Source organism: Macaca mulatta, chromosome 1 (assembly GCF_049350105.2).
Source record: "Macaca mulatta isolate MMU2019108-1 chromosome 1, T2T-MMU8v2.0, whole genome shotgun sequence".
NCBI lineage: Eukaryota > Metazoa > Chordata > Mammalia > Primates > Cercopithecidae > Macaca > Macaca mulatta.
This window is the reverse complement of record NC_133406.1, coordinates 239,010,372-239,036,621: the sequence shown is the minus strand read 5'-3', so window position 1 is coordinate 239,036,621 and position 26,250 is coordinate 239,010,372. Positions and strand designations below refer to the sequence as shown.

General features: G+C 51.4%; 1 protein-coding gene across 41 annotated transcripts; it reads right to left on the bottom strand.

Annotated features, from left to right (window-relative positions):
• Positions 1-544: 544 nt before the first annotated feature.
• CDK11B (cyclin dependent kinase 11B) lies at positions 545-26,230 on the bottom strand. Of its 41 annotated transcripts, none has more exons than XM_077979435.1 (23): positions 25,842-26,230; positions 25,233-25,353; positions 24,588-24,711; positions 24,469-24,515; positions 21,887-22,002; positions 20,543-20,670; positions 18,201-18,339; positions 11,975-12,111; positions 7,997-8,119; positions 7,514-7,609; positions 7,271-7,429; positions 6,658-6,723; positions 5,889-6,064; positions 3,824-3,914; positions 3,514-3,636; positions 3,088-3,209; positions 2,734-2,839; positions 2,410-2,531; positions 2,217-2,324; positions 2,002-2,118; positions 1,652-1,800; positions 1,256-1,445; positions 545-1,175 (listed from the first exon to the last, which is right to left on the bottom strand). In XM_077979435.1, exons 4-23 carry the CDS (start codon positions 24,475-24,477, stop codon positions 1,083-1,085), a joined length of 2,370 nt encoding a protein of 789 aa, XP_077835561.1. In that variant the 5' UTR covers positions 24,478-24,515; positions 24,588-24,711; positions 25,233-25,353; positions 25,842-26,230; the 3' UTR covers positions 545-1,082. The 41 variants fall into 41 exon arrangements, with proteins under 41 accessions (XP_077835561.1, XP_077835551.1, XP_077835685.1 ...); XM_077979425.1 differs by having other exon boundaries at positions 26,151-26,230; XM_077979559.1 differs by lacking the exon at positions 3,514-3,636.
• Positions 26,231-26,250: the final 20 nt, after the last annotated feature.

Genomic DNA, 26,250 nt, shown 5'->3' with positions numbered 1-26,250 from the left:
TCTTGGGGGGGCAGCGGGCAGTCTGGGCAGGTGGACACCCCAGCCCCTGGTCCACCAAGAGGTGGGCGTCCTTGGGGCCAGGCACCCCCTGCTTTCCTGCACAGCAGACGACAGATACAGCACAGGACGGGACAGGCTTTGCCAAGGTGGCCCCTGGAAAAGTGGGATAGTGGAGGCCCCAGTGCCGGGGACAGCACGTGGGGTAGCCCCGGAAGCCTGGGTTCTGTCTAGGGCTTGCTCAGAGATGGGGGAGGGAGGCAAGGGGAGCTTCCTGAAGGGAAGCTCGGGATTGGGATGGGTCTCCAGGATCTTCTGCAAGGGGATGTGGGTGGGGGCTGGGAGGATTGGCACAGGGTGGGGGACCACCTTGCCAGAGTGGAGGCCCCCCGGAGATAGGAGCACCCCTCCTGCCTGGGGAAGAGACTGGCCCACGTGGGGTCAGAGGCCACAGCCACCCACCCCACCCTCTTCCCCTAGAGCCTGGTGGTCTGCGACTCCCCTCCCACACACGGTCCCGGGCTACTGAAAGAAGAACACGGGGAGCTTTCCTCCAAGAATATTTTAATACATTTTAAAACTCGTAACAACCCTGTATAAAAACCTGCTGAGGCTGCCAGAATACCTGGGGCTGGGGGTTGGGGGCCGGGGGCCTGTGTGGACAGGGCTGGTCTGGACGAGCGAGTTGGGGCAGGAAAGCATCACTCATCCCAACACAGAAACAGGTCTCCAGCTCCAAAGATGAAACAATCGACCCGACCCCCACCTGCTCCAAATCACGGCCCAGCCAGCCCGGTGTGTCCAGAGTGGGACAGGGCGTGTGGGGGTTTGTGCTGCCCCAAGTAGGTGCCCGCAGATGCCCACCCTCTCCTCCCTGGGCAAGTCAGGGAGACCTGAAAACACAGCTCTTTCCTCCACAACAAGGAAAATGATTTAATTCTACAAATTTACAAACCAAAATACAAAAACAAAACGTGGAACACGAAATAAGATGAGGAGTTCTGAGTCTCATGGCAGCTCCAGCCGCAGTAGCCGCGCCTGTGGTCCCGGCTGAGTTCTCCCCATGACGGGGTCTACTGTGACCTTCAGAACTTGAGGCTGAAGCCGGGGCCCGCGGCTGAGGCCCCCTGGTTCGTGGTGGTAAGGTGGAAGCCCGTCTCCTTCAGGTCGTCGTCACCCTAGGACGAGTCGGCTACCGTGAGGACCCTGCCCAAGCCAGCCCCACCTCTGGGCACGCCCCACCAGCCAGGCCCCTCACCAGCTGGCTATAGCCCAGGCCTCCCTCAGGGGGCCTCGGGCTGGTGCCCCGCTTCACACGCTGCTGCTCACTCTTGGCGGGCCACGTGGGGAACATGGAAGGATCGATGGGGAGGGGGGTCTCGCGGAAATACTCGTGCTTGAGGCCATCCTCAGCGCTGATCCTTCTCCCGGGAAAGTAGGTCAGGAACCTGGGGGGAGAGGACCAGAGGCCCAGGAGGTGCTCGAGTGCTCCACTGGGTCCCCCAGAGATGGGCTGTGTTGGGACAGGGCTCAGGGCATGGGGCACCAGGCACCAGAACAGTTCTGGAAAGTGCTGAGCCAGCAGGTGGGCCTGGGACCGGGAAGCCACCACTATGGCTTGGGACCTCCCGCTGCCCGGCTGCACGGGGCTCACTTGTTCATGAGGTCGAAGCCCTGGTCTGAGAGCAGGGCCCCAAAGCGCTTGCGGAGGTTGTTGTAGGGGTACTCGCTGAAGGTCATCTTCTTCACTGCGGGGAGCTCGTTGTAGCCGGGCCAGATTTTTTCACTGGGGGTCCCCAGGTCCTGAAAGACAGAGGCGTTTCAACAGCCACGCCACGTGGCCCATGGTGTTGGCACCTGTGTCCCAGTAGAGAAGACAAACCACCAGGAGGGCTCTCGGTGGCCCCGGTCCCCATCTCAACCCAGCACCTGTGTGCCCCCCAGCCCCATTCCTGAGGCTCCTCCACAACCCCACAGCACAACTGCAGCGGGGCCCAGACCCACCTTGAACACTTTGTTGATCTGATCGATGTCCGACTTCCCTGGGAACAGAGGCTTCTGAGTCAGCAGCTCCCCGAAGATGCAGCCCACCGACCACATGTCGACGGCCGTGGAGTATTCCTGCGAGGACAGGAGAGGAGCTCAGGAGGGCCAGGGCCCGCGGAGCTGTGGGAGACTGCATGGGGGGCAGGGGAGGCTCTCAGATGCCCAGGACTCACCTTGGCACCAAGCAGCAGCTCTGGGGCGCGGTACCACAGGGTCACCACGACCGGGGTGTAGGCCTTCAGAGGAGATCCGTACTCCCGCGCCAACCCGAAGTCACCCACCTGCAAGGACAGATGGGCGGCTGTGGATGGGCCCGGGCAGGTCTCCCCGGGATGGGCCGCTCGGTGGGTGGTGGGGGAGGCTCACCTTGAGGATGCCGGCGTGGCTCAGCAGCAAGTTGGACGTCTTGAGGTCACGGTGCAGGATCCAGTTGTCGTGCAGGTGCTTCACCCCCCGCAGCAGCTGAATCATCAGGGTCTTCACCTCCCCTGGGAGGGAGGGAGACAGGCTCCCATGTGGACCCGACCGCCCCCAGCCCAGGGCATTCAGGGTGGCCCACTCGCCTCAGCAGCAACAGAGGCTTCTCAGGGCTTTCCCTGTGGATGCAGCTGGCCCTCCCTGCAGCAGTGTCACCGCGGGGGTGACCAGGACACTGCTCCCGCTTGTGTGCCAAGAGGCCTGGGGCTGTACCTGGCAGGAAGGGCTGCTTCATGGTCTCCATCAGGCTCTTGAGGTCGTGCTCCACGTAGTTCATCACGATGTAGATCTTGTCCATGTTGCTGCCCACCACGATCTCCTGCAGGGCATGGCTCTGTGGGCACCTCAGGGCCCCCCAACCCCTGCCACCACCTGAACCCGGGTGCAGATGCTGAGGGACAGTAGGACCTCCAGTGCCACCCGGGGGGCGAATGCTTCCTTCTGTGTGGTCTGTGAAGGGCTCCGCTAAGCGCAGGGAAGCACCTGGCCTCAGGACAGCACCAGGACAACATGGGGCCGTGGGAAAAGCCTTCTACCCGGGGCTGTGCGTGGTGGGGCCATGCTCACTCTAACGGTGACGATGTTGGGATGCTGGGCCTTGAGGATGGTGTTGATCTCCCTCAGCGACGTGATAGGGAAGCCCTCCTTCTCCTTCTCCATCTTCAGCCGCTTCAGAGCCACAATTTCATCTGTGAAGAAAACAGACGGCACTGAGAGGCATTCTCAAAATCACGGCACCAACAGTGGTTTTGTGGACTTGCTCAGTGAGGATCACAGGCAGTGCCCAAAGTGCATTTCACAGAGGGGGGTCTCGTTCTAGGTGGCGGCACGTGGGCACCAGGAGAACGCCCAGCCGAAGTCATGGCAACACCAACGGACCAACGGCTTCCACACTCTCAACGCACCACGGACACCCACAGCCACCTACAGCCACCTGGGATCCCAGCGGCCACACTGACTCCATGTCAACTTCCCCAACAGAGCTGGCCTTACCTGGGATCCCAGTGGCTGACTCCCCAAGAGTCCCCGGCTCACACACCTGCTGGGCGGGACGCTGGGAATGCAAACCTGCAGACCAGCCCTGGCGCAGACCACTCCACGCGCTGGGTCTCAGCCCTGTGGGGCAGGCCACCTGCTACTGCGAGGGAGTGGCAAAGCCCCAGGGCCAGGCTGACCTCTGGCTTCTAGAGACGCTGAGAGGTCCAACCTCCAGTAGCTGCTCAGGTGAGGCAGGACCTCTCGGGCGGCCAGGCCTTGCCCCACTTCCCCTTGTCTTTGTGGGGTGAGCCGGGACTCCACCCACCTGTTTTCTTATCTTTTGCTCTGTAGACCACTCCATAGGTGCCCTCCTCGATCCTGTTCAGGCACTGGAACTCCTCGACGCTCCGGCAGCCCTGGGGAGGGAGCGGCTATGTGAGGTCTCAGTGGCCATGCCAGCTGGAAGGAGGGCGGCTGCGTCCACGGGCACGGCACACCTGGCGCAGGGCGGGTGCAGGGCAGAGCTGTGGGACTGGGCAGGGGGTAGGGCCAGGAGCAGCTCAGTTCTCAAAGTCTGTTTCCTTGCAAGACCATGTGACACTTTATTATGAAACAAAACCAGTGTGAACAAAAGGCCATCCCAGCCGGGTGTGAGGGCTCAGGCCTGTAACTCCAGCACTTCGGGAGGGCAAGGCAGGAGGATTGCTTGAGCCTAGGAGTTCAAGACCAGCCTCGCCAACACAGCAAGACTCTGTTTTCTTTTCTTTTTTCTTTTTTGAGATGGAGTCTCGCTCTGTTACCCAGGCTGGAGTGCAATGGCGAGATCTCGGCTCACTGCAAGCTCCACCTCCTGGGTTCAAGCGATTCTCCTGCCTCAGCCTCCTGAGTAGCTGGGATTACAGGCACGCGCCACCATGCCTGGCTAATTTTTGTATTTTTTTTTCTTTTTGAGACGGAGTCTCGCTCCGTTGCCCAGGCTGGAGTGCAGTGGCCAGATCTTAGCTCACTGCAAGCTCCGCCTCCCGGGTTCACGCCATTCTCCTGCCTCAGCCTCCCAAGTAGCTGGGACTACAGGCGCCCACCACCTCGCCCAGCTAGTTTTTTGTATTTTTAGTAGAGACGGGGTTTCACCGTGTTAGCCAGGATGGTCTCGATCTCCTGACTTCGTGATCCACCCGTCTCGGCCTCCCAAAGTGCTGGGATTACAGGCTTGAGCCACCGCTTCCGGCCTAATTTTTGTATTTTTAGTAGAGATGGGGTTTCACCATGTTGGTCAGGCTGGTCTCAAACTCCTGACCTCATGATCCACCCACCACCTCGGCCTCCCAAAGTGTTGGGATTATGGGCGTGAGCCACTGTGCCCGGCCAAAACTGTGTTCTACAAAATTAAAAACTTAGCCAGGCATGGTAGATTGCGCCTGTAGTTCTAGCTACTCAGGAGGCTGAGATGGGAGGATTGTCTGAGCCTGGGAGGTGTAGGCTGCAGTGAGCTATGATTAAGCCACTCCACTCCAGCCTGGGTGACAGAGCCAGACCCAGTCTCCAAAAAAAAAGGCCATCCAGAGAGTGTTCCTGTCAAACTGGGTGTGTCCCCTGCTTGTACCAGGATGACACTGAGGACGGGCACTACCTGCCAGGTGCAGCACGGCGCCCCATGCCAGGGCACCTCCCCCTGGGTGTACCTTGGGGCCGGTGCCCAGGCCGGATGTCACATACTCGGGGTGGCCTGTGGCCCAACGCCCATGCTCAGGAACACTAAGGGGCAGAGGCGCTCACAATGCATAGAGCAGTCGACAGAGGCCGCATGTGCCAGAGAGAACCTCTCCACCCACAGGCACCACGGAGGGGCCGAGTCCCTGCCGGTCTCCTAGGCCCCCGAGGCCACTGGCACCTTCTCAGGCCTGTCCCTTCCTAATCGCTCCAAGCAATATCCTGCCTCATTGATAGCTGCCTGAACAAAAGGCTTCTGGCCACACACATCTACACTGACTCCTGCAGCCACCATCCAAGCCCTGCACAGATGCTGGTAACAAGGCCTTGGTGCCTACATAACCCACCCACGCAGGGGTCAACTGGAGGGCACTGTTCTCCAGTGCGGAGGAGGACATAGCTCAGGTGGCAGTGACAGCAGGGCAGCCGCACGCCCAGGCTGCCTGCCTTCCAAGCTGCGGGCACCTCCCTGTCCACCCAGTTCCGTCCAGCACGAGAAAGAGGCGGGACCCAGAAGCACGAGGGGCCAGCGGCTGTGCCTGCCCCTCGCTGCCCCGGTGGGCCCAGCAGCCCTGTGAGGAGACAGACGCCAACACGGGGCCAGGCTTCGCTCAGCCCCTGCGGTAACTCCAACTGCCAATGCAGACAGCGAGCGGCCCGGGGCGAGGGGAGGGCCTGACCTGCAGGGCCGGCAGGTACTTGGGCAGCTCCTGCTTGAGCTCGATGGGTGACAGGGCCGGGGAGTCGGGCACGTAGTCGCCCTCTGTCAGGGCGCTGCTCTGCGGCGTCCCCTCACCCACTTCTTCCTCTGCTTCTTCACTTTCCCCGGAATCTCGGTCAAACCGTGACTCTGGAACTGGAAAAGGTGAACCTAATTATGAAGCTAAGACAAGCAAAGATCACGAACCTCCTCCTGCCCCGGGGACATGAAGCATGTGGCAGGGCTGCCCTGTGTCCTGCTGGGAGGTGCTGGTGCTGGGCTCTCGCCCCCTGGACCCAGGGCACTGAGGCCTAGGAGCGCTGGCGGGCTCGACTGAAAAAGCCCCCAGATGCTGAGCTGGGAGGAGGTACGCGGTGTCCTGCGGGGGACACGCCTGGATCCATGTCCCCCAGGCGGAAGACACAGCCTCACTGCCGGCCGGAGGCCAGGGCAGGCCTCCACTCTGCAGGGACAGGCCGAGCCACCATCTGACTGGCCTCCCCTGTGGGGAACTGGGCCTGGGCTTCCCAGCTCCTCGGCCCTGCTGGGCACACGGGACGTCCTTGGTTAGCACTGTGCCTCACTGAGGAACTCGGGCCCCACCGGCACAGACTGGAGCGGCCAATGAATCAGGCAGCCTCCCGGCCCCTGGCGTGCCCCATGCCTTGCAGGACCGGCCGTCTTAAGAGAGGGCCGCTGCACTTGGAGACAGACAAGGAGGGTGCTCTGTCTCCAGGGAGGCCTCTTACCAACCAAGAGGTGGTTTTCATTTTCTCGTTCTTCATCTTCACTCATTTCTTCCTCACTTACTTCTTCTGCAAGAGAAAGGAGGCGTCTGCTCAGACCGGCACTGGGGTGAGTGCTATCACAGGCAGGATGCGGGCTCCGCTTCAGCTAAGCAACAAGTGTTCCCAAGAATCGACACTGAGGCCGGACGCGGTGGCTCACACCTGTAATCCCAGCACTTTGGGAGGCCGAGGCGGGTGGATCACCTGAGGTCAGGAGTTCGAGACCAGCCTAGCCAACATGGTGAAACCCTGACTCGACTAAAAATATAAAAATTAGCCGGGTATGGTGGCCCACGCCTGTAGTCCCAGCTACTTGGGAGGATGAGGCAGGAGGGATCACTTGAACCCGAGAGGCGGAGGTTGCAGTGAGCCGAGATCGTGCCATTGCACTCCAGCCTGGGCAACAGAGCAAGATTCCGTCTCAAAAAACAAACAAAAGAATCGATGTGGAGGTGTCCTGAGAAAGTCCTAGATAGAAGGGAGTTTCAACTCCCCCGCCCACCAGCTATTTCTCTGCAGTTTCTAACACTACAGTGAAGTCACAACACCTCACACAGTCATCGTGGTGACTCACCGGCAGACTGCTCTGACGCCTCCTCAGAGTTGCTGCCGGTCTCCTCTTCCTCCTCTTCCTCCTCCTCCTCCTCCTCCTCTGATTCTTCACTGGTGCTTCCTTCCTCCTCCTCCTCTTCCTCCTCCTCCTCTTCCTCCTCAGAACCTGAGCCTGATTCCGCTGTAGAAAGACAGCAGAGCGGAGGGTGAACTTGGGCCTTCCTGGCAGCAGCGGTCAAGGCCTTGGCCAGGCGGTTCCAGGTACCTGATGAGGACTCGGCTGAGCTGGTCTTCCTCTCGCTGTCGCTGATGTCCTGTAAGTCGGACAGCAGGTCTCTTTCTTCCATTTTCTCTTCTTTTACTTATGAAATAAACCATTAAAAGTGAATTTGGGGAAATGCTTTTTAAACAAACAAGGTAACACCACCCCAAAACTAGTGCCTTTCGCATGATTAACTTCGCTTGGTAAGAAACCAGCTTATCCACAGATGCTGGAAGTCACTTCCTTAATGGGGCCAGTGGCAAAGGTCCCAGCGGATAAACACACGTCCTGTGTCCTGGTCGCACACAGACACTCACGGTCTCTCTCACAACACGAGAGGACTTCAGCCAGCACATCTATCATTTTCTTCTGAAGACATTACTTAGCTGGGCTTTCATTACATGAATCTTACAAATTTATGCCAAACATCCCCCAGAAAAGACTCACACTGTGCTGCCTTCTGCGCAGGCGCCGGCCTGGCCTCACCTGGCTTCCGGCTGTCTCCCAACTCGAACCGCTCCCGTGGCGGCCGCGGCGGGCTTCGACTCCAGTGGCTGGCTTTCACTTTGTCGCCGTAGTCCTCTCTCATCGTTCGGTGATGTGCGGACACTGGCGTGCAGGGCAGAGAGGGAGATGGCACTAGCAACACTGCCTTCCTCAAAAGGCCCCACCTGGGCACAGCTGCCTCGTCTCCCACACCCACACCTGGCAGACACACCCACAGCGCACACACAGTGCTGACGGCATCGGGGTCAGAGGCTAAGAAGCCCAAGGAGAAAAAGCTCCAACCTGGAGGCCGTGAGCCCAAGGACCCAGGTGGACCTTCTAGACTGATCTTCACTGGTCAAAAAGGAAGGGGCGGGAGAAGATTCTGGAAAGATGGAGTAGGAAGCGCTGGGAATCAGTCTCCCCACCTAGATAGCAGTTGCTTCACAGGATCAGTCCTGTGCAACTACCGAAGTGCTCTGTAGTCTATTGAAGGTTTGCAACTTCAGGGGAAATCTTGGCGAGTAAATTGTGATTCATGAATCAACGTCACCTCTTCACACATTTAGTGGCTCCCACCCCACTCCCCCCGTGGCAGGCAGCAGCCTGCATGCAGCTCGCCAGACCCAGGAGGGCAGACGGACACACGTGGGTAGACGGATCGAGGTGGGCAGACGGACACGCACACCCGAGGTCGGTGTGATGACTGTGCGTCCCACCCCAGAGGCATGAAGAGGCAGCAGCCACGGCTGTCCCCCAGGCTGAAGGTACTTCCAGGGCATGAATGCCACATCCCCCTTTGCCCCCTTCATTTCTCTCTTTTCCCCCTTTAGGAGGCAGACACCTCAGGACAAGAACATTAAAAACAGCTGTATTGACGGGAACGTTAGAGTGTCTGCACATGACCAGGGAAAGGCACAGGCTCGGAAAAGACCCCTGAAGAGCCCGAGTTTCCACAACAGGCCGACCCCAGACACAGCCCAGCACGACCAAACCAGCACGTGCACAGCCTTGAGTGGTGACCAGGAAGAATCGCATCATGAGATTCAAATGTCCATTTTTTTGACTAAGAAAAACACAAGAGAAACAAAGAAATAGGAGAGTATGTCCCATTCAGAGGGAAAAAAAATAAGCCAACAAGACACCGTTCCTGAAAATCACCTGATGGTAGATGTCCCAGACGAAGACTTAACGAACTGTCTTAACCTTCAGTTCCTCAGAGAACAAAAGGAAGATGTGGAGAAAGTCAAGAAAATGACGCGTGAACACACCGGAAATATCAACAGAGACAGAAGATTCAACGAGAAACCAGAGAGAAATTCCAGAGCTAATAAGTACATATTCACAATAAACACTAAAAAGTAAATATTCACAATAGAAACTCACAAGCAGATGGAGCAGGCAGAGGAAATAATTGGTGAGCCTGAAGATACAACAATAAAATCACGTTGTCTGAGGAAAAAGCAGAAGAGACTGAAGAAAAGTGAGCAGTGCTCAGGGGCCTCGGGGACCCCAACAGATCCGTGGGAGTCCAGGAAGCAGGAGAGGAACAGAGAGGGTATCTGAAGAATTACTTAAAACACCCCACATTTGATGAAAAACATGAATATAAACATTAGAGAGGCTCAATGAACTCCAGGTAGAATGAAATCAAGAGACCCACACGAAAACCCATTATTAAACAGTTGAAAGCCAAAGCCAAAGAGAATCTTAAAAGCATCCAAGGGATCCTCAATAAGATCATCAGATTTCTCACCAGAAACTTTGGAGGCCAGAAGACAATGGGCTGAAATATTGTAAGTGAAAAGGAAAAACTGTCAGCTAGGCATGAGGGTTCCTTGAGCCCAGGAATTCAAGAGCAGCCTGGGCAATACAGGGAGACCTTGTTTCTACTGAAAAATGAGCCGAGTGTGGTGCCACATGCCTGTCGTCCCAGCCACGTGGGAGGCTGAGGTGGGAAGATTACTTGTGCCCAGGAGTTCGAGGTTGCAGTGAGCTATGATTGCTCCACTGCACTCCATCCTGGACAACCGAACAAGACTCTGTCTCAAAACAACAAAAAAATTATCAACCAAGAACCACGTATCCAGCAACTTTCCTTCGAAGGTGAGACAGAAATGAGGATATTCCCAGATAAACAAAAGCAGAGGGAGTTCATTACTGCTAGACCTAGACCTGCCCTGAAGAATAAGCTCCAGGGAGTTGTGTGGGGTGTAACGAAAGGACGCGAGACAGAAACCGGAAGCTGGGTGAAGAAATAAAGATCTCCATTAAGGTGAGGACGTGGGTAACTATAAAAGCTCATGTTATTGTAACAGTGTTTTAGAACTCTACTTTTTATCTTCTATATAACTTAAAAGATTAACACATTTAAAAAGCAGCAATTATTAATCAAAAAGCATTGTTGTGACAATGATTTTTAACTCCACTTTTTGTTTTCTACATAGTTTAACAGGCTAATGCATTTAAAAAGGGATTATTAAGTTTATGGACAATGCATAAAGATGTCATCATTTATGGACAATGTATAAATGTGATCTAGTTATGTCGACAGGAAGTGGGAGTGGAACTGCTAAAGAAGCAGTTTGTTTTTTGTTTTCTTCATTGTGTTTTTATTTCAAAGGGCTGCAGCCTGGGAGCATAGATTTAAGTTGCCCTGAATATACACTCCTCGAGTCAAGTTTTTGTATTTTACTGCAGTTAACTTGGCATTCAATTCGAACTAGTGCATTATAACTGCAGGATGTTCAGTGTAATCGTTACTGTAATCAGAAAGTCGAGAGATATAAAACATAAATGAGAGAGGAATTTAAACATTTCTCTACCAAAAACTCAACTGAACACAAGACAATTATGTGGAAAATGAGGGGGAGGCAGTAAGGCCAAGAGGTAACAAAGCCCGGTGAAGCGGCTGGCTGCCACCGCCGCCTCCTCCTCCTCCTCCAAGGGTGCAGAAGGAAGGGCCCGCCGACCCCCACCACAGCACGACGCCCCGAGGACTTTGCTGAGTGAGCTGGTCACAAAAGGACAATGACTGCGATTCCATTCCCGAGCAGCCAAACTGAAAGAAAGTGGGATGGTGGGTGCCGGGACTGGGGACAGGAAGTTGCTGTTTGATGGGGATGGTGTTAATTCTACAAGAAGAGAGTTCTGTGGATAGATGGTTGCACAACACTGTGAATGCATTAATACCACTGAATTCTACACTTGAAATAGTGAAGATGGTACATTTTACAATATACATGTTTTATCACAGTTTCTAAAAACTGGGGAAATAAAAAAGGAAGGGGTGGCCAGCTGCGGTGGCTCATGCCTGTAATCCTAGCACTTGGAGAGGTAGAGGCAGGCGGATCACTTGATGTCAGGAGTTTGCGACCAGCCTGGCCAAAATGGCGAAACCCTGTCTCCACGAAAAATAAAAAATTAGCTGGGCGTGCTGGCGGGCGCCTGTAAACCCAGCTACTCCACAGGCTGAGGCAGGAGGATTGCTTGAACCCTGGAGGCGGAGGTTGCAGTGAGCCGAGATAGTACCACGGGGCTCCAGCTTGGGTGACAGAGCGAGACTCCGTCTTAAAAAAAAATAAAAAGGCAGGGGCAGGCCTGTGATCCCAACACTTTGGGAGGCCGAGGCAGGTGGATCACTTGAGGTCTAGAGTTCGAGACAAGCCTGGTCAACATGGTGAAACCCTGTCTCTACTAAAAATACAAAAAATGAGCTGAACATGGTGGCGGGTGCCTGTCATCCCTGCTACTCGGGAGGCTGAGGCAGAATCACGTGAACCCAGGAGGCAGAGGTTGCAGGGAGCCGAGATCGCGCCATTGCACTTCAATTTGGGTGACAAGAGCAAAACTCTCCCAAAAAAAGGCGGGGGCAAAACCGAGCACAGGGACCAAGCACCCGCCTGTGAGAGCAAGTGCCCGACACCAGGGGGCAGCAGACACGCGTCCGCCGAGCGCAGCCGCCGCCGCGCCGCCTACCTTCCCTGCGGGCCTCCCGCTCCTTGCGCCGCTCCTCCGCCCGCCGCTCGCGCTCCTTCTGCTCCCGCTGCTCCTTCTGCTGCTCCCGCATCTTGCGCTCCCGCTCCCGCTTCCTTTCTAACTGCTCCAGGCGGTCCCTGGAAGAGGCACACGCCATCATTCCCTCTAAACAGAGAGCTTGCTATCGCGTTTTTGCCCAAATTTGTCAACTGGCTTTCTATGCAGTTCGATACACGGAGAGTTTTTCTTTTACTTTCCTTTTTTTTTGGGACGGAGTCTCGCTCTGTCCCCCAGGCTGGAGTGCGGTGGCGCAATCTCGGCAACCTCCGCCTTCCGGGTCCCAGCGATTCTCCTGCCTCAGCCTCCCGAGTAGCTGGGACTACAGGTGCCCACCACTCCCAGCTAATTTTCGCATTTTTAGTAGAGACGGGGTTTTGCCGTGTTGACCAGAATGGTCGCGATCTCCTGACACATGATCCACCCGCCTCAGCCTTTCAAAGTGCTGGGATTACAGGTGTGAGCCACCGCGCCTGACCGCTTTTCTTTTTTTTTTTTTTTTGAGACAGCGTCTTACTCAGTTGCCCAGGCTGGAGTGCGGTGGCACGATCTCGGCTCACTGCAGCCTCCGCCTCCTGGGTTCAAGCGATTCTCGTGTCTCATCCACCCGAGTTGCTGGAATTACAGGCGTGTGTTACCACACAAGGCTAATTTTTGCATTTTTAGTAGAGATAGGGTCTTGAACTCCTGGCCTCAAGTGATCCTCCTGCCTCTGCCTCCCACAGTGCTGCGATTACAGGCATGAGCCACTTTGCCCGCCAATATACACATTCTGAGAGCTCTGTCCCCAGTGAGTCACACGAGTAGTCTGGGAGATGTAGTGAAACCCCGTCTCTACAAAAATCAGAAAACTAGCTGGGCACGGTGGTGTGCACCGCTGATCCCAACTACTCAGGAGGCCGAGGTGAGAGGACTGCTTGACCAGGAGTGAGACCTTGTCTCGAAAAACAAACAAAAAGACACCCCACTGGTTCTGGCATATTTCTGTTTAGCAGCTCTAAAACAGAGCATTTCCTTCAGTATGTATGACAACCAAATTTAAACCCAAATTAACTATGAGATAAATCTGCACAGGCTAAAAACAAAACAAAACAAAACAAAACAAAACAAAAAAAAACTCCCTGCAGAAAAGCCTGTTAGGAATAGTGGGGATGAGGCCACAGACTCAGGCCAAGGCCCCGGTGCTGACCGTGACTCAATGGATTGTCTGGGCACATGGACCCCAGACCACTTCCCACCTATGTGGGCACGAACGTGATAAGGGAGGGGCAGGGGAAGCTCCCTAAAAAGGCGTCATTGGGAATGTAGGAGCTATGAGTGACCGAGTATCTGCAGTTGGCTGCATCATAAAGCAGCCAAATAACTAACATTGATCCGTGAGAATCAATTTTTCGTGTTCTTCTAGAGTTAAGCCCAGATATAATATGAAAAATACGCTTTTAGAAAAAAGTATCGGCCGGGCGCAGTGGCTCAAGCCTGTAATCCCAGCACTTTGGGAGGCCGAGACGGGCGGATCATGAGGTCAGGAGATCGAGACCATCCTGGCTAACACAGTGAAACCCCGTCTCTACTAAAAAATACAAAAAACTAGCCTGGCGAGGTGGCGGGCGCCTGTAGTCCCAGCTACTCGGGAGGCTGAGGCAGGAGAATGGCGTAGACCCGGGAGGCGGAGCTTGCAGTGAGCTGAGATCCGGCCACTGCACTCCAGCCTGGGCGACAGAGCGAGACTCTGTCTCCAAAAAAAAAAAAAAAAAAGTATCACTATACACACAGAGAAATGAACACACCTAAGAAATGGGAACAATGGAAAAAGGCCTCCAGTCTAGCAGTGCACAGTACTGTGCCAACGCTGGTCTACATCGGATGTCACCGCTGGAGGAGGCTGGATGGAGCCTTCCAGGATTCCAGGTGCTACTTTCAAATTCTCGTGAATCCTAAACTACTTCAAAGTAAAAGCTGACAAATAAAATTCGACCACTGAATCCAATGATTTCTAGCAAATTGATGAAGTTCTGCAACCATCAGTCACCACGAGCCAGTTTTCGGCATTTCCATCACCAACCCCGTTCCTCATGGGCACCTGTAGTCCAGGACCCAGCACTCCGGGCGACTGTTCTGCCGTGTCTACAGCTTCTGCACGGCAGGGTCTGCTGCTTTCCTTCCTTCTCATCTCTTCGGGTGAAGAAAGCCTTGGTTAATGTAATAACCTTTTTTGATGTAAGTGCCTTCTCTAAGCATTGCTGTAGCTGCATCTCTAAATTTTGACACTTTCTTTTCTTTTTTTTTCTTGACAGAGTCTTACTTTGTCACCCAGGCTGCAGTGCAGTGGCCTGATCTCTACTCACTGCAAGCTCCGCCTCCCGGGTTCACGCCATTCTCCTGCCTCAGCCTCCTGAGTGGCTGGGACTACAGCTGCCTGCCACTACGCCCGGCTAATTTTTTGTATTTTTAGTAGAGACAGGGTTTCACTGTGCTAGCCAGGATGGTCTTGATCTGACCTCATGATCTGCCTACCTCGGCCTCCCTAAGTGTTGGGATTACAGGCGTGAGCCACTGCGCCTGGCCACATTGTTTTCAATTTTATTTACTCCAAAATATTTTGTTTTCCTTATAATTATTTCTATGAGCCATGGGTTATTCAGAATCGTGTTGTTAGATTTCCTAACGTTTGAAGATTTCCCCAGGTTTCTTTCTGTTGTTAATTTCTAATTTAATTCTTTTGTAGTGCAATGGCACAATCTCGGCTCACTGCAACCTCCTCCTCCCAGGTTCAAGCAATTCGCCTGCCTCAGCCTCCCGAGTAGCTGGTGTTACAGGTGCCCGCCAGCATCCTTGGCTAATTTTTGCACTTTTAGTAGAGATGGGGTTTTACCATGTTGGCCAGGCTGGTCTCGAGCTCCTGACCTCAGATGATCTGCCCACCTTGGCCTCCCAAAGTGCTGGGTTTGCAGGCACGAGCCACTGTGCCCGGCTGACATTTCCAACTCTAATTAATAAATGATGGATTTCTTTCCATTCGATCAGTGTTTGCTTCACGGATTTTGGGCTCTGTGGTTAGATGCATTCGCACGTGTCACTGCTGCTTCTTCCTGCTGCAATGGCCTTTTTGTGGCTGTGAAGTCCTTGCTCCTTGTTGTTTCTAGCTTTTTTTTTTTTTGAGACAGGGTCTTGCTCTGTCGCCCAGACTGGAGTGCAGTGGCACAATCTCAGCTCACTGCAAGCTCCATCTCACTAGTTCAAGTGATTCTCATAACTGCGCCTCCCGAGGAGCTGGGATTACAGGCATGCGCCACCGCACCCAGTTGATTTTTGTATTTTTAGTAGAGATGGGGTTTCACCATGTTGGCCAGGGTGGTTTCTAATATTTCTTAACATATGTTTTATCTGGTATGAGTACAGCCATTCAAGCTCTCCTATGAGAGCTAATGTTTCTACACTGCCCCTTTTCCCGTTCTCTAGGAGACAGCATACAGTTAGATCTTGTTTTTCTATCTGATAATCGGCCCTGTCTGTTTGGGGCACAGACCTTTCACATGTCATGTAATTACACACATGCTTGGATTTACTGTTTTTGCTTTGCTCCGTGTCTTTTTTATTCTTCCCTTTATGATTTTAAATTACATATGTTTAGCATACCATACCATTTTAATCTGTTATCTGTAATTTCTAAAAAGTTGTTTTCTTAGTGGCTGCTCTAGAGATCACAGTATGCCTCACAATACTAGCTGAATTCCAGTAAAATATAAAGCTGTTGTAATACAGCTTCATTCTCTCTTCTTTGTGCAGTTCATTTGTGTTATATGCCATGACAACACCGTGTAATTATTTTATACAACCGTAGTTCCAGTAAAACCTAACATATGAGGAGAGATATTTATAGGATATTGATGTCAACCTACACTTGCTATCTGCAGCGCCTGTCCTTCCTTCCTGAGGATTCAAGTTACCGTCTGGTGTCATTTCCATTCAACTTGAAGGTCTTCCTTTAGTATTTCCTTTAAGGCAGGTCTCGCCAACAATGAATTTCACCAGTCTTTGCTTCTCAGGGAATGCTGTCTTTCATTCCGTTTCACTTGGGTAGAACCGTTTTGATTCCTGGCTGACGGTTCTTCTCTTTGAGCAGTTTGAGTGCGCCACTCCACTGCCTTCTGGCCTCCATTGTTTCTAAGAAGTCAGCGGCTGGCGGTATTGAAGCTCCACTTTCATGGGATTGGTCATTCTTCTCTGAGGCTTTTCAACATTTTGTCTTTGGCTTTCGCCAGTTTGACTATGATGTGACTTTGTATTTATTCTAGTTCAAACTTCCTGCGCTCTTCAATGTGCAGATTTTTTTTTAAATTCAAATTTGGGAAGTTTTTAACCATTACTGTAAAAAATGTATTTCCTCTCTCCTGGAACCCCCATTGGACGTGTTTCGGCACAGCAGATGTTGTACCACAGGTTTCTGAGGCTCTGTTCATTTTTCTTGTTTTTTCTCTCTGTTCTTCAGAATGGATAATTTCTGCTGCTCCATAGACAGGCTGTTTCCAAGCCTTTACTAAATTCAACATCTGGACACTCAGACAGTTTCTACTGATGATCTTCTTCAATACGGGTCACACTGTCATACTTCTTTGTATTTTAGATGATCCATTTGTAGCAGTTCTGGATTCTAAGTTTTCCCTTTAGTTGTTACCATCGAGGCCTGTCTGGTTGTCTGTGAAATCTATCTCCCTCATAGCTTATGGCCACCCCTATTCTTTCCCATAAGCCTATTTTAATTTTCAACCTTGGCTTCCTAGGAGTCAAGGTTGCCCACTGCTCTAAATGGAGTAACCCCTTCCAAGGCAGCAAGGAAACTGCAGGTCCTGCGGCTGCCCTGTCCCAGCGGAACCTCCGTGCTTCCCAAGTGCAGAGTGGAGGCAGTAGAGGGAGCAGCTCTCAGGCCAGAAGGTCAGAAGGTCAGATTCTTACTACTTTCACCCACAGTCAGCAGTTCTTCAAGCATCGGTGCTTCTCAGATTATCCTTATCAGTTTGTTTTTTGTCAGAGACAGGTTTCCCTACGTTGCCCAGGCTGGCCTCATGCAGTCCTCTGGCCTTGGCCTCCCAAGTAGCATATGCTACCACACCCAGTTCTGGATTGGCTGATCTCAACTGGCCCTACCCACAAGTCTGCCCCCAACACTTTTCGCTCCTTCACTCTCCCGTCTATCCCTTCTGGGAAATCAATGACAGCCCAAATTTCATCTACCAACCTCCACACTTCTATCCCAAGCTCCACTCTCGTGGGACAAGGCACACTTGGTGTCTGGCACAGGGCTTGGCATACGTGAATGTTTCATACACTAACAGGAACTTGGCCAACTGAAACCTTGCCCACCCCCAAGTGGTCTCGGACCTTGACCTCTGGGCCTCAGTGTCTCCCACACTCTTTGGCATCAACAAGAACCAGTGCCCTTTCATCATCTTTACATGCTGTGCACCCAGCCCTGGCTGCTGAAAGCCAGTCTGAAGTGGAAGGGCCACCCACGCCCTCACCCTTCCTGAAGCAGCTTGCAAGCTTTCTCTGGACTCACTCTCAAGGCAGAGATGGGCCTGCTTGCACCTGGCCTGTAGCCTTTTCCTGGTTCATAAAACAGATGCGGGGCTACACCGATGTTCTTTCTTATGAATCTGAGCTTATAAAGGGGAACGAACATACAGACTAATGCCCAGGAGTCCTAGGAGTCCAGTGTCCCGATTTCCAGACTGTTTCAAGGTTTTTGGGATCCCCCTTCTTCTTTTTTTTTGAGACAGAGTCTCACTCTGTCAACCAGGCTGGAGTGCAGTAGCGCAATCACGGCTTACTGCAGCCTTGACCATCCAGGCTCGAGGGATCCTCCCACCTCAGCCTCCTAAAGTGCTGGGATAAAGTGAGCCACCGCACCCAGCCGGACGTGCAGATTTCTGATCCCTTCATTGTCTTCCCTCAATCAAATTACCCCCGTTCTTGACTTCCAGATGCAGTAAAAACTCACTCCCTCAGGACAGTTCTCTTGGTCAGCCTCGTCCAGTGTTCACTGTGCTGTTTCTATCTACCACTTCTGCACCAAATGTGACTTCTATTGCCAAATTCTTCTTCATTGCTGTGACGGGACACACCACCACAACCCTTTCATTAAAGTCCTCAACTGACCCAGCCCGCTCACCTTTCTCTCCTGGAATGCTCCCTTGCCATTTCCCTTCTCTTCTGTCTTTCCCATTCCCGGCGAGCTTTATCCTGTTCTTCTCGATGTCGTTTCCGACGTTCGTGCTCTCTTTCTTTTTCTTTCACTCTAGCGTGCTTCCCTAATGAGAAATAATGAGTCATGCAAAGAAATCTCACTTCAAAAATTTCACATGAGGCCAGGCATGGTGGCTCATGCGTGTAATCCCAGCACTTTGGGAGGCTGGGGCGGGCGGATCACCTGAGGTCAGGAGTTCAAGACCAGCCTGGCCAACATGGTGAAACCCTGTCTGTATTAAAAATACAAAAATTAGCCGGGCATGGTGGTGGGCGCCTGTAATCCCAGCTACTAAAGGAGGCTGAGGCAGGAGAATCGCTTGAATCTGGGAGGCGGAGGTTGCGGCGAGCCAAAATCACACCACTGCACTCCAGCCTGGATGAAAGAGTGAGACTCCGTCTCAAAAAAAAAAAAAAAAAACCCACATGAAAATGAAATTGAATCAAGAACATTAAATATTTAAATAATGATGCTAACGTTAAGTAACAATCATTTTTTTTTTTTTTTTTTTTTTTTTTTTTTAAAGAGACAGGGTCTCCCTGTATCAGCCAGGCTGGTCTTGAACTCCTGGGATCAAACGATCCTCCGTCCTTGTCCTCCCAAAGTGCTGGGATTACAGGCCTGGGCCACTGCACCCAGCCAAATAATCATGATTTTATGTTAAATAAAAAACTTTGAAAATAGAAAACTATCTGCAACAAGCATGTAATTACAAAGAAAGAAGAAAAACGAAAAACAATTCTGCTATCACAGAAGAGCAGAATTGTAATATTCATCTTTTTTTTTTTTTTTTTGAGAGGGAGTCTCGCTCTGTCGCCCAGGCTGGAGTGCAGTGGTGCGTTATCTGCTCACTGCAAGCTCCGCCTCCCAGGTTCACGCCATTCTCCTGCCTCAGCCTCCTAAGTAGCTGGGACTACAAGCGCCGCCACCACGCCTGGCTAATTTTTTGTATTTTTTAGTAGAGACGAGGTTTCACCGTGTTAGCCAGGATGGTCTCAATCTCCTGACCTCATGATCTGCCCGCCTCAGCCTTCCAAAGTGCTGGGATTACAGGCATGAGTCACTGTGCGTGGTCGTATTATTCATCTTTTAAAAATTTTCTACGCTGAATAAACTATGATTATTAGTTTTTTTTTTTTTTTTTTTTTTCTTTTTTTTTTGAGACGGAGTCTCGCTCTGTCACCCAGGCTGGAGTGCAGTGGCCGGATCTCAGCTCACTGCAAGCTCCGCCCCCCGGGTTTACGCCATTCTCCTGCCTCAGCCTCCCGAGTAGCTGGGACTACAGGCGCCCGCCACCTTGCCCGGCTAGTTTTTTGTATTTTTTAGTAGAGGCGGGGTTTCACTGTGTTAGCCAGGATGGTCTCGATCTCCTGACCTCGTGATCCGCCCGTCTCGGCCTCCCAAAGTGCTGGGATTACAGGCTTGAGCTACCGCGCCCGGCCAATTATTAGTTTTATAATAAAAAAAAATCACTATTCGTAAAGACTACAGAAAAAAGCTTTGCTATCAGCAGGCTTCTACACCGTGCAATGAAGCCACATTAATTTATCAAATGTATTTATTTATTTATTTATTTTTTTTGAGACGGAGTCTCGCTCTGTCACCCAGGCTGGAGTACAGTGGCCGGATCTCAGCTCACTGCAAGCTCCGTCTCCCAGGTTTATGCCATTCTCCTGCCTCAGCCTCCCGAGTAGCTGGGACTACAGGCGCCCGCCACCTCGCCCGGCTAGTTTTTTGTATTTTTTAGTAGAGATGGGGTTTCACCATGTTAGCCAGGATGGTCTCGATCTCCTGACCTCGTGATCCGCCCGTCTCGGCCTCCCAAAGTGCTGGGATTACAGGCTTGAGCCACCGCGCCCGGCATCAAATGTATTTATAATAATGAGATTTAAATCAGGCTCCAGGTCCAATTTTCCTAACACCTGTAAGAACCTCCTCATGTTGGTATGAGATCAAACAACTGCTCAAGCCAAACCCATTCTCTGGACTTGACCAAATACCCATGTTGGGGGTGTTTTCCTCCTACACTTGTTGAATTAAGGGCATTTTAAATGTAAACAAACTGCTCCCAAACAATATAACGGGGGAGAGAAAACCCCAGAGGAAAAAAGGACTAGCCCTCCTGAATGGTCTGGGACACACTCATGCTGTCGGCCAGAGTTTGCTCTCTCTAGTTTTTCAGTGGTGCTCTGGGGAAGGCAGAAGAGTAAGAACAGGAAAGAAACAGCACTTGAACATGATGTCAAAGAAAGTAAATGCTTTTGTACCCCCTTCTGCTGAATGGCTACGATGCCTACGTTTCTCTTTTCTCTTTTCATCTTTTCTGTGATGAGCTTTTTCTTTCCGAGACATTTGCTGGGGTGGTTTGATGGCCAAAGAATCATCTTCCTCTCCTCTGAAATAAAACACAACAGCACTGTGTCACGCTTGAGAAAGTGCAAAGAAACATGAGGCTATTATGAGATTTCTTCAACCCAGAAAAACGCAGGATTCAGATAGGAACGAAGCTGAAACATCATTTAAAAAATTACAGTAACTCTCCAACTTTAGGCGTCTTTTTTTTTTGAGACGGAGTCTCACTCTGTCGCCCAGGCTGGAGTACAGTAGCGTCATCTCGGCTCACTGCAAGCTCCGCCTCCTGGGATCACGCCATTCTCCTGCCTCAGCCTCCCGAGTAGCTACAGGACTACAGGCGCCGCCACCACACCCGGCTAATTTTTTCTATTTTTAGTAAAGACAGGGTTTCACTGTGTTAGCCAGGATGGTCTCGATCTCCTGACCTCGTGATCTGCCTTCCTCGGCCTCCCAAAGTGATGGGATTATAGGCATGAGCCACCGTGTCCGGCCTTTTTTTCCTTTTAAGACGGGGTTTCACCATGTTGGTCAGACTGGTCTCCAACTCCTGACCTCAGGTGATCAGCCCACCTTGGCCTCCAAAAGTGCTGAGATTACAGGCGTGAGCCACCGCACCTGGCCTGTGCAAAATCCTATATAGTAAATTTTATTAATCATTGTAACACATGGCAAAGTTCTTTACAGGAAGAAGGGGCAAGGGTGTGGAGGGCCACAGACAACACATGAGAGTCAGTCACAACTGTGACATAAAAACCTCAATAGTTATGCTGTGTCACAGTAACCCTAGGAAAGAGCAAACCTCAACAGTTACAACAGCACACCCTGTCACAGTAACTCTAGAAAAGAGTACACCTCGGCCAGGCAAGGTGGCTCAAGCCTGGAATCCCAGCATTTTGGGAGGCTGAGTCTGGTGATCACAAGGTCAGGAGATTGAGACCATCCTGCTTGACATGGTGAAACCCCATTTCTACTAAAAATACAGAAAATTAGCCGGGCGAGGTGACGGTCCCAGCTACTCGGGAGGGTGAGGCAGGAGAATGGTGTGAACCCAGAAGGCGGAGCTTGCAGTGAGGGGAGATCGCACCACTGCACTCCAGCCCAGGCGGGCAACAGAGCGAGACTCTGAGACTCTGTCTCAAAAAAACCAGAGTACCCCTCAGTAGTTACAACAGCAGGCAGTTGTCACAGTAACCCTAGGAAGGACCTGCAAGGCCACGCTGTGCGCAGCTTGCTCTTGCACCTCTGCATCCGCTCACCTGTCTTCCATGGAGTCTTCTCTTCTATATGGGGAGTTCCTTATTGTGATCTCCATGCGGTGATCTCTCAGCTCCCCCTCCTCAAGGGAATCCCGCTTGGAATCCCGGTCATCAGACTAAGAAGCAAAGATAAAGCTAATCATTTTCTTTATACCTTTTTTTCCTTCATAGATAGAAGTATTTTTAATAATAATCAAACCTGGACAACATCCAAAAACAAACTTTCATATATACTCTGAATGAGCCAGTGTTATAAAATATAAACAACTTGTGGCCGGGCACGGTGGCTCACACTTGTAATCCGAGCACTTTGGGAGGCCGAGGCAGGCTGATCACGAGGTCAGGAGCTCGAGACCAGCCTGGACAACACAGTGAAACCCTGTCTCTACTAAAAATACAAAAATTAGCTGGGCGTGGTGGCAGTGCCAGTAAGTCCAGCTACTCGGAGGCTGAGGCAGGAGAACGGCTTCAACCCGGGAAGTGAACATTGCAGTGAGCCGAGATCACACCACTGCACTCCAGCCTGGGCGACAGAGCTAGACTCTGTCTCGGGACAAAAAAAAAAACAAAAAACTTTCACTCAAATCGCATCACATTAAAATTACAACTCTCAGCCGGGCACAGTGGCTCACGCCTGTAATCCCAGCACTTTGGGAGGCCGAGGCAGGCGGATCACGAGGTCAGGAGATTGAGACCATCCTGGCTAACACGGTGAAACCCCGTCTCTACTAAAAAATACAAAAAACTAGCCAGGCGAGGTGGCGGGCGTCTGTAGTCCCAGCTACTTGGGAGGCTGAGGCAGGAGAATGGCATAAACCCCGGAGGCGGAGCTTGCAGTGAGCAGAGATCCGGCCACTGCACTCCAGCCTGGGTGACAGAGCGAGACTCCGTCTCAAAAAACAAAACAAAACAAACAAACAAAAAAATTACAACTCTCTGTACTCTGAAACCTGAGAAATTAAAAAATAGCATATATGACAAGAGACATTAGACTCTATGCCAAGTATGTTAGTTGCTTATATGAGCCAAAAATGAGTCTTAAGACGTATCCTACAAACCAAATACTTTGTGATACCTCATATAGTAGAGGCATACCTTGGAGATATTCTGGGTTTGGCTCCAGACCACCACAATAAAGTGAGTCACACAAATTTTTGGTTTCCCAATGCATATAAAAGTTTGGTTTAGGCCGGGCATGGTGGCTCACGCCTGTAATCCCAGCACTTTGGGACTCTGAGGCAGGTGGATAACCTGAGGTCAGGAGTTCGAGACCAGCCTGATCAACAAAGTGAAAGCCCAACTCTACTAAAAACACAAAAATTAGTCGAGCATGGTGGCAGGCACCTGTAGTCCCAACTACTTGGGAGGCTGAGACAGGAGAATCGTTTGAACCCAGGAGGCGGAGGTGGCAATGAGCCGAGATCACACCACTGCACTCCAGCCTGGGCAATGGAGCAAGACTTGTCTCAGGAAAAAAAAAAACAAAAAATGCTGGGTGTGATGGCTTATGCCTATAATCCCAGCACTTTGGGAGGCCGAGGCAGGCGGATCACAAGGTCAGGAGATTGAGACCATCCTGGCTAACACGGTGAGACCCCATCTCTAGTAAAAAATACAAAAAATCAGCTGGATATATTGGTGGGTGCCTGTAGTCCCAGCTACTCAGGAGGCTGAGGCAGGAGAATGGCATGAACCCGGGAGGTGGAGCTTGCAGTGAGCCGAGATCGCGCCACTGCACTCCAGCCTGGGCAACACAGCGAGACTCCATCTCAAAATAAATAAATAAATAAGAAAACTCGGCCGGGCATGGTGGCTCATGCCTGTAATCCCAGCACTTTGGGAGGCCGAGGCAGGCGGATCACAAGGTCAGGAGATTGAGACCACAGAGAAACCCCGTATCTACTAAAAATACAAAAAATTTGGCGGGTGTCTGTAGTCCCAGCTATTCTGGAGGCTGAGGTAGGAGAACGGTGTGAACCTGGGAGGCAGAGCTTGCAGTGAGCCGAGATTGCGCCACCGTACTCCACCCTGGGCGACAGAGCAAGACTCCGTCTCAAAAAAAAAAAAAAAAAAAAAATTTAAAAACTCTAACATAGTGAGCACATGCTATTGCAAAAACGCGCAATGCAGAGTTTGCTATACACCTTTAACTTGGAAAAATTACAAAATCTGTGAAGCACGATAAAGTGAAGTCTAATACAACAAGGTATGCCTGTACTCACAAACATCTCAAATGATGCTACAAATCTTAGCAAAAGAGGTACTTTGCCAATGCCTCTTACCAAATTCCTGAAAAGGTTTACCGAGTACATTACTATGCAAACCAAGAAAGATGTAAAATATTTATATTAATTTCAAGGCAAGTTCCCACTATATTAAAAATACTTAGAGATAGTATTATGAATGTACTAATGATGAAATGAGAAAAATTAGTCCAGTTTTGCTAATGACTTAACATTCAAAATATTTTATTCTCCATGTATGCTCAATCTAGATACAGCTTTAGTGTGTTAAATCCGCCTTTAATGTCAACTGAATATTTAAATGTTTTTGTTAATTTTTGTAATAGATTTTGGGCTCACCTGTGACATTTGGAAGTACAAAAGAACTTCACCGAAGAAGCGTTGTTCTAATGGAAAAATGAGGGCAAAGAAATTAAATCTCCTTTAAGAAAACCACTTACTTAAAAAATATGGCTTACATTTTTTAAGCGTTTTATCTCTGCTTTCTCCTCTTGTTCCTTCCTTCGTTTCTTTTCCTGAAGAATTTCATCTAAAGTTTTCACTTTCCAAGAGTCCTTTTCATCACCCATTTGAGTTAAAACACTGCAAAAAGAAAAATAATTCAGCCTACATCAGGACACAGCAAGCTATGGTGCTCTGTTGTTTCTGAACACTTGAACCTAGTCACTTTTGGGCATTCAGAATAAATCCTCATTAAGAATAAGAAGTTGTGGCCTGGCGCAGTGGCTCAAGACAGTAACCCTAGCACTTTGGGAGGCCAAGGCGGATGGATCACTTGAGCTCAGGAGTTCAAGACCAGCCTGCGCAACATGGCAAAACCTCGTCTCTACAGAAAACACAAAAATTAGTTGAGTGTGGTGGCGCGTGCCTGTATTCTGTTACTTAGGGAGCAGAAGCAGGAGGATCACTCGAATCAGAGAGGTCAAGGCTGCGGTGAGCCAAGACTGCGCCACTGCACTCCAGCCTGGATGACAAAGTAAGACTTGGTTAAAAAAAAAAAAAAAGTTGTAGGCTGAGGCAGGTGGATCACAAAGTCAGGAGTTCAAGACCAGCCTGGCCAACACGGCGAAACCCCTGTCTCTACTAAAAATACAAAACTTAGCTGGGCGTGGTGGCAGGTGCCTGTAATCCCAGCTACTCAGGAGGCTGAGGCAGAAGAATCGCTTGAATCCGAAAGGCGGAGGTTCCAGTGAGCCAAGGCCCCGTCACTGCACAAGACCCTATCTAAAAAAAAAAAAAAAAAAAAAAAAAAAAAAAAAAAAAAAAAAAAAAAAGGAAGAAAAAAGAAGGATAAGTTGTAAGCCAGGGGCAAGGTGGCAAGCGCCCGAGGGCCTGTAGTTCTAGGTACTCTGCAAGCTTGAGATAGGAGGACCGATTGAGCCCAGGAGTTCCAGGCTGAAGTGCGCTTGTGAACAGTCACTGCACTGTAGCATGGGCGACAAAAAAGCGTTCTGAAAAATGACCGCTTGAAATCAAATCTCGTTTCTGTCATTCTTGCATGGTCTTAGGTAACGTAATTCACCTCAGTTTAGTCTTCTGTACAACCAGAATAACACGACCTACGTGACAGTATCGATCGCGGATTAAAGATCGTCCGTTTAAAGGCTCTTAACTCATGACCTGCCACTCATCAAACACTGCTTTTACTGTCAGAATCTGCTAGAAGGACCACATGGACTACGTGAAGCCACTAGCACACTGGACAGCTGCACCTTGAGACCGGGGAGACGCTCCGAGATGTGCTCGCGAACAAGGCCACCTGACCCGGGCAGTGGGCTATCTCCTTGGGTGCAGTCACGCACACTTGAGGTTCAGCCTGGCAGACGTTGGCTCCAGAGAGCGTTTGGGCCCGCCGCCTCCACCACCCGAAGTTCGGTGCGGGATGAGACTGTCCGCGGAAGCCAGGGTATCGCTCGCCCCCGGGCCCAGGTCCGCCCCGCTCCGAGGCCTGCTCGGAAGAAAGACCTCGGTGCGCAGTTCTCGCCGCGCTCCCACACCTGGTCTGCCCAATCGGAACTCACCCCTACGCCGCCGCCGCTGCCGCCGGTCCCGGAGCCAGAGAAGAAACAGCTACCGGCGCGCGCCAGGAGTATCGTCACTTCCTGTATTGGCGCGTAATCA

Coding starts and splice junctions, on each gene's coding strand:
- CDK11B (XM_077979353.1), bottom strand. CDS start 24,698: ATGGGTGATGAAAAGGACTCTTGGAAAGTGAAAACTTTAGATGAAATT. Junction 7,430..7,513: donor CTCAGCCGAGTCCTCATCAG/GTACCTGGAACC, acceptor GTCTTTCTACAG/CGGAATCAGGCTCAGGTTCT. Junction 1,176..1,255: donor GCCTGGGCTATAGCCAGCTG/GTGAGGGGCCTG, acceptor GACTCGTCCTAG/GGTGACGACGACCTGAAGGA.